Source organism: Agrilus planipennis, unplaced genomic scaffold (assembly GCF_000699045.2).
Source record: "Agrilus planipennis isolate EAB-ADULT unplaced genomic scaffold, Apla_2.0 scaffold7, whole genome shotgun sequence".
NCBI classification, from domain to species: Eukaryota; Metazoa; Arthropoda; class Insecta; order Coleoptera; family Buprestidae; genus Agrilus; species Agrilus planipennis.
Window position 1 is genome coordinate 309,788 of NW_020439340.1, and position 7,910 is coordinate 317,697.

The window sequence follows — 7,910 nt, forward strand, 5'->3', positions numbered from 1 at the left end:
GGCTCAGGATAGGAAAGTGCGGTAGGGGTACGTGTCCAGTCTGTCTTAGGGCTGACGACCCTATGAATGATGAGGACTATAGGTATTACATATATATATATATATATGTATTTGAGTAGGTGCATATTTAGATTTTGTAGTAGTACGTTCATTTTCCAGTCAAGGTCGGCTTCGTTTATATTTAGAATGGGGTCTTGTTTATGTGTCTACCGGATAACCTACCAAGACGCCCACCCTAACAACAACTACAACTGACCATAAAAACACATTTATTCAAACTCATCTTATGCATCACAGCGTTTAGGACTAAAAAGTAATTAAAAGTAATAGACAATGTCTAGGTATTACGTACGTACCTACCTACAAGATAGATAACCATTATAGGTACAAGTACCTACTTAGGTATCTATGCATTATACAATAGTTATTGCGTTGCTACTTGCTTATACATTTTGTTGAACGATTTTCTTGGAATCGCTTGTATGGGTAACCGCAGGGCAGGTGGTAGCTACCTGGGGCCCCATAAAAACAAGTCTGACCTTCAAATTTGCCGAATTGCAAACTGAAAGCGTTGTTAATGGGAAGACACGCTAGTGACGGCAACGGTTGAAGAACCCGAGGTTGCACTCTTTCTGATTTGTAGATAGGTTGGTAAAATGTGTACATACAGGTAAATACATACATAGGTCCAACACGTAGATTATAATGAGATAATGACCGTGACACACAGTATGTAACTACATGTATGTACATAACAAGGTGTATATTCAAACAGAAATAGGTATCTGTAATATGTACCTAGACTATACAACTGAAAAACAATAAAAAGATGCCTCGTACTAAGGGTGGTCACCGAGGGGAGAGAGAAGTGAAAACTTGTAAAAAAATGGGTCACGTAGTATGGGTACGTTCCCCAAATCGGTTGAAAAAGGTGCAAACTTATGTGCATAAATAGGTAACTAATCGTAAGCAATAATCACGGACAGAACGGTGTCCTCGAGTTCTTTGTTTTTCTGGTGCATCTTACAAATTTTTGCGGTAGAATTTTTATTAGTTGCCATGCAAATTCTGACGTACCTATCTATTTAAATAATGCATGCAGGTAGGTAGGTACCTCCACTCATTCGTTAATTTTTTCGTTTCTAGAATAAATGAAATTAAAAACATTGTTTTAATAATTATTAAATTTTACGAATATAAGGACCTGAACAACTCATTTCTATTCCGGAAACAGGCTCGATGTTACGTTTGTTATCTGTAATAAATAGGTAACTGATATGTAGGTACATTTTTACATTCTTTATTTTATTCGGACACGTGTTTCGCCCACTTCTAATGTGGCATTATTTCGCCCAATTCTTTATATTTTTTGAGTCCTCTACTTCTAGTCCGTCCGTTTTCTATGTTGAAGACAGCATAATATTTCCTCCTCTATCTTAGACGCTGAATTTGAGGTTGAGATGGCAACCGTTGCCAAGTTCTTCGCGTATTTCGGGTCGGGCGTGGTGAATTCGAGAGGACGACACACTGCCGGTAGCTGTCGCGGCCGATCGGAGGGTATGAAACGGAGAAGGCAACGAACAGCAGACACCCTTTCAAGCTAAGGACGACCGCGGCCTCAACAGCGGTGCAACCGCATTCTACGTACCATGATACATATTATTNGCATTCTTGTATATTCATACAATTTACCGTTAGCAGAGAATGCTGTTTTCTGAATAGATTTTTCATCCATTTTAATTTGATGAAAACCGGATGTCAAATCTAACGCTGAAAAATAAATAGCTTTACCTAGTGAGTCTAAAATTTCGTCGATGTTTGGCAGTGGGTATTTGTCTGAAATAGTTTTTTCGTTTAATTTACGGTAATCCACAACCATTCTCCACTTCGTTTTCCCTGAAGCATCCTTTTTTTTTGGAACTATCCAAATGGGACTGGACCATGGGGAAAAAGAAGGTCTTATAACTCCTTGGTTTAATAAATTTTTTATTTGTGTTTCTACTTCTTGTTTGTGGCAAGGTGGATAGCGGTAATTTTTCGCAACAATAGGTACTTCGTCTGTTGTTATGATTTTATGTTTAATTATGTCAGTGGAAGTAAGTGTGTCGTATTGTTCTAAATAGAAAATGTCGGGGAATTTAGAAATTAATTCAATGATTGATTTTAATTCTTCATCATTAAGGTGGTCTGAACGAATTTGCTTAATTAATGTTTCTATTCTTTGTTTCTTTGAAATCGCCAAATTTTTAAATGACTTAATGTTGTTAATATTTGGTTTACTAATAGGTTCTAAGTGTAAGTGATCAAGTTCTATTTGTTCGTTTTTGTCAGACAAATTAATGCATGTTAAATAAATTACCTTTTGCTCATTAGTCCGTACAAAACATTCTGGGAATAATATTTTATCATCAATATTAAAACTTTCTAAGTGATAGTCGGTGTTTACTTCATATTGTGGTAATTGTAATTTTACGACCTGTTCTTGACGCGGTAATAGATGTACAAATTGCCTATTTTTAATGAAGTGTAATGGAATACACATTTTCTGCGATGGAATTTTGAGGTAATTTTTGTGATAATTAATTAAAGCACCTGTGGAGGTTAAAAACTCCGTTCCTATAATACCGTCTACGCCTAGAAGGTTACTTTCTAAAATGTGAAATTTTATTGGTACACTCGAAATATTCGTTTGAATTGTACCCTCAGAGAAAAAGGGTTGACCATTTATACCGTGTAACTCTATTTTATCTGTTTTATTAATTTCTGGCAAATTATCAAATTTTTGTAATATGTTCACTGAAGCTCCTGAATCTATAAGTAATTCTAAATCTTTCTGAAATAATTTAACTTTGATTAGGGGTAATCCGTCATTTGACTTAATATTAAAAAGTGATAATTTAATCAAGTTACTGTTGGGAATTGAAGAGTCTTTTATTCGTCGGAGTCGGTGCTCTCCTGTTGCGCCTCCGTGAATAAGTTTAAATTTTGCAATTGAGAATTTAATGAACTAGATGGTTCTTCAGAATCCTCGTCTGAACAAATTTCGGCTAATAATTTTATTACTTGTTGTTTCTTAAGTTTAAAACATGAATCTCGGTTGTGACCAGGTTTTTTACAATGGTCGCAAATAATTATTTTTGTATCTTTTTGTTGAAGGGGGGTTTTAGGTTTAAAATTTTGATCATAATTTTCCTTCTTAGGTTTTTCTCTAATTTTATCAGTTTTAGGGGGATTTTCACCTCTAAGTTGTCTAGAGACAGCGTTATTGACTTGTCTTAATTTAAATCCTTTTTCAATATTTTTAGCTTCTTCGAAACATTTACGTAAAGTTTTAAAATTTTTTGTTTGTAAAATATTACTGATTGTAGGGGGTAATTTTGAAAGGTAAGCAGAAATTGCTAATTTTTCTACAAAGTCTGAGACTTTGTCAGGAATAGTGGACCTTAAAATTGCGTCTTCTAATTTAGCAACATCATGATATAAATTTTGGGCCGAATTATCTTTTGGAACCATGGTGCACATTTCTAACACATACTGTTCAAAAGATTTATCGTCCTCATATGTGTCTATGAGAAATTCAAGAATATCTGTTATTGAATATAAACTACGATTTTGTAATAATCTACGGGGTTCACCCTGAATTTTTGCGAGAATGAAATTCCCTACGATATCTTTTTGAGAATCATTACATAAATTAATTAAATTATCTAAAACTTTAGACCAGTGAGTTAAGGAAATACCATTTTCACCTCCATTAAACACGGGTAAATTATTCAACAATGTTGTAAAAATTGAGTCTGAAATTTTATTTGTACTGGTGGCGTTTTGTGATTGTTCCGGTTGTAAAGACATAATAAATTCGTTTAAAGCACTGGATACAATTAAAAACTACTCACCAGATGATTAGGAGAAAAGATGCCCGATGCATAGAATTGATTTCTCTTGGAATTCCTCGTCAGCTAATTTAGTCACGGGTGGATGTGGTTGTGACAGCTTCTCTGAATCCCTCTAGTGACCGGTATGGTGAAAGATTGAAGATGAATCTCTGCAAAACCTTTTCGAATCACTAGCGTTGATCTTCGAAGAAATTCCTCTGAAGATCCTACTGACTGCGCCAATTTTGTTACGTCACGACGCTGAGGACTGGTCCGAAGGATCCCTTATGGTCGGCGTACAATACGTTGTTTTTATCCCAGACACGTTTAACTGGGTGTTCTACTTAATTATTGTAAAAGACACCTTTAATTTACACCAGGACGTTGCCTTTCAATGTAAAATAATTGGAGTTTTGACAATAATAGAACAATTGTAAAGTCTTCTTATTTCGAACACTAACCCTTTGATAACACTCAATCGAACCAAGTCGATGTTATACAAAATAGGATTAAACGTTTGAAAAGACTTTATTAAAAAGAGGTCAAAGAGGTACAAAACCAAACTTAGAACTAACTTAACAATTACTATCTGTCCCTTATATTATTATGGGTCATTAACTACTAATGACGTGAAAGTAAAAAAGGTGTTTATAGTATTAGAACATAACAATACGTATGTATATATGTACATGTTATTTGAAAGTGCAATTTAGAAAGTGTAAATTCATGACTCATAACTCGGCAGGCTCGATGCCATCGCAAGAATTTCAATGACTGTTAGATATAAATCGACTTGTAAATGTGACTAACTGTAAGTTCTGAAGTTAATAATGGTATGAATGTGTCCGTATTTATTTTCGCAGTTGATCTAATATTAATCATATTCTACAGCAAATTTCTAAAGAATAACCAATAAAATCATTATGTTCAAATTAAATAAACGCATATATTTCGGAACTTCTGAGTCATTTTTTTAAACGTACCTATGTATGTATATAACTAAAAATATTCTACTAAGAATCTGTAAATTGAAACTACGTAACATTTTTAATGTCTTATAGACGCCGTCATTGCTCCCGATTGTACCTAAACAGAAATGATTTAACAGACTTAGTAATTATTTTAACGGTAATCTAATGGTAAATTCTTTATGAAGTGTGACTTATACGCGTAGATTTTCTTATTATATGTAAAATGCATAACTAAGTACTTCAAATTTATTTGATTATGTGTAGGTATGTCAGATTTATACCACGCGTGATTTACACGTTATGCCTGCATATTTGTTAACTAAAAAAAGTATTTAGCCCCTTTTTAATCATATTTCGTTTTTTTAGTTTCTAATGCTAATTTCAGTTGCAGTCAAATTAGAAATCATACTGTTAATCATCAAAAAATTTACAATACGAACTTTGCAACCTGTGACGTTCAGGTAATTCCGCGAAAAATTGCCTCTGACATTTTTACAATAGGTTGTAAATTCGCAGCAGAAGCGACAGGCAAAGAACGTCGTTCGCCATTCGAAGGTGGTAGGTTAGAGAAGGACAGACGAACGCATTATGTGAAGCCAGCGCACATGTCGTAGCCGTTAGTTAGGTTAAGGACCCAGACGAGCCGGATTTACACCCGGCAATGACTCGATCGGTTGTTTTCGGGCACGAGCGGTTGACGAACGAATATGATTGGACATTGTAGAATGAAATTATCTCTCCCACTCCGTTTCCTACCGGCATTTCAGTTGCTACTCAGCCGTGGTTGTTGTAGGGTCGGTAGTTCGCATCGTATTTGTACACGTCTTCGTAAAATTGTGAAATTTCCTCCTTACTGTAACGTGTCGTTAATTTTGCATTGCGTGACGTTTGTGTATCATTAAAATTAATACGATTGAAGAAGCTCCACGCCCGTATCATACGAAATATGAAGAGAATGTTTTAACTAAGTGCTTCTTTGTGTTTCAATTTAGGTGATAATTGCTTCTAACTTGGGCGAATCATTCGAGACGGTTTCGAAACTGTCGAATCATAATACTATTATTGTAAGATGCATTCGAGAAATGAGTGTCCGAAAAACTACTGTTCAATAATAGACGGGCAGCGGCTTAATTTCCCCAAGTGTAGCTGGAGTTTTTTTTAAATTGAGTGTTATACTATTATATTTATTAGATCTTTTAACAAAGTACAACCAGTGTCTTATCTTCGTCGGAGCCGATAAGGATTTCCGGTAACCATCCGGTGTGAGCGAACAGCCAGCAGCATGGCCAGTCTTTGTAGTTTGCTCAAATTATTTCAAGGTTTCAGACAGATGTTGACGTCATCAACCTTGGACTGGTTTTTAAAGACGAATCGGGTGGGTTTCTCGACTATTGTTGGTATGTGCACGCAAATGACGGCGCTATGTACTGTCGAAGGGGTTCTGGGAGTTTGTCCGTATCTTTTGTTAAAATTTGATCTAAAAAGGTTTCTTTGATTCGTTTCTATTCAAAGTCCGTTCAAAATAATTTTGGTCTGACTGTTTTACATATATAGGTTTTTTTTTTTAAGTTTATTGAATCATCGACTAGAATCTCACACTACTGATGATAAACTTCAACGACATACCATAGTTGATGAGGTATAACAATGTGTAAAAATTACTTAAGTTTTTTTAAAATACATGTTTTGGGATCACGTGAACCTATATTTATCACCATAAGAAAACTTGAGCATTTCTAACGTGTGCGGTTTTGGCAAGTAATCTTAGAATTCTTAGGATTGGATGAAACACGTACCTACAAATCAGTATCTTCATATTTGTAGTCATTGCAGTAAGCGATCTTCCGCTTGACAACAGCTGTTAAGGTACCCAGGATGAATCATAATGTTAAATTGAATGTGCAATAAGGAAAAGAAAATACCTGAATCTGTCTAGCAAAATCTCCAAAATGGACGACTTATCGCTGATCAAGGGCACCTAAAAGTGCTTGTTGCAGCAGATCGGTTGATGCTTTACTCTTTGTAATGTATACAAATTATGCATGTACGTGTATATGGATCGTATTAGTGCGTGCAATGTTCTCTGTCTCTTTTCAGAATGACGAATAAGAAGAAAAGGAATCCGTGGAATTCGCAAGTTATCAGCATTGCCGTGGCCCGTGAATCAGCCAGCAGACCGCCTCCGGTGTTAACGGGCGGTCGCGTCAGTGGAACAATGACTCCGAGGGAGGAGGGGGAAGAATGAAGAATGAGATGCCTCCTTCTTGGTTTGGTTTGCCAGCCTGTTGCTATGCGCGTTACTTCGGTGCTTGGCTGCGTTTCGTCGAGTCAGGTACCTGAAGTAGCGCGCGTAGCGACACGGACTTGCATCAGCACCGCACCGCAGCCGGCCCTGTCGTCATCCGACAGAGGTCGCGATCGCGAATAACTGGCACCGCCGCCCGTCGCGTCAGACGGAAAAAGACAGCACAGAAAAGGGATAACGATACTTTTTACGACAATCAAGCGCCTTATTGCATTAAGACGTGCGGAATCTGCATAACGAGACAGAAGTGTGCGCTATGCAATGCAGTACACTCTGTCACATGCCTATTGTACTTCATCAGGTGCTCTGGTTTGAATTTTCCCGACACCTGTTGGAGTACACTAAATATGTGACTGTTTACAACAATTCTTTGTTTTTCGTCTACAACGGTTGTTCGACTAATCTTGTAGCGACCGCTCTTGCCTTTGTTTAACTGAAAAGTTCATTTGATATATATATACTGTGTGACAACTTTTATGAAATATATAAAAATTATTTTTGACTTCGTATTGATATTAGTTTTAAATAACGGTGCTGATACTTTTCGATAATGCTTTTACGATGATTACCGCATTATCGTTTCTAAGGAATTTCTTTTGTTACAAATATGTACCAATCGTTTTTTTGATGTATATATTAAATACTTAATATAGTGACGATAGACGATATTTCAATGAAAGGTACCTATGTGTCTTGCTAAGATTTCCCATCGACATTATTAATTATTCAAAATGATGATTATATGTGCACGTATGTAAT

At 36.0% G+C, this 7,910-nt stretch overlaps 1 protein-coding gene across 2 annotated transcripts; it reads right to left on the reverse strand.

Moving 5' to 3' along the window:
* Positions 1–1,680: 1,680 nt before the first annotated feature.
* LOC108739955 lies at positions 1,681–7,117 on the reverse strand. Of its 2 annotated transcripts, XM_025978645.1 has the most exons (3): positions 6,769–7,117; positions 6,643–6,704; positions 1,681–6,323 (listed from the first exon to the last, which is right to left on the reverse strand). In XM_025978645.1, exon 3 carries the CDS (start codon positions 3,850–3,852, stop codon positions 2,932–2,934), a length of 921 nt encoding a protein of 306 aa, XP_025834430.1. In that variant the 5' UTR covers positions 3,853–6,323; positions 6,643–6,704; positions 6,769–7,117; the 3' UTR covers positions 1,681–2,931. The 2 variants fall into 2 exon arrangements, with proteins under 2 accessions (XP_025834430.1, XP_025834429.1); XM_025978644.1 differs by having other exon boundaries at positions 1,681–6,704.
* Between the last annotated feature and the right edge of the window lie 793 nt (positions 7,118–7,910).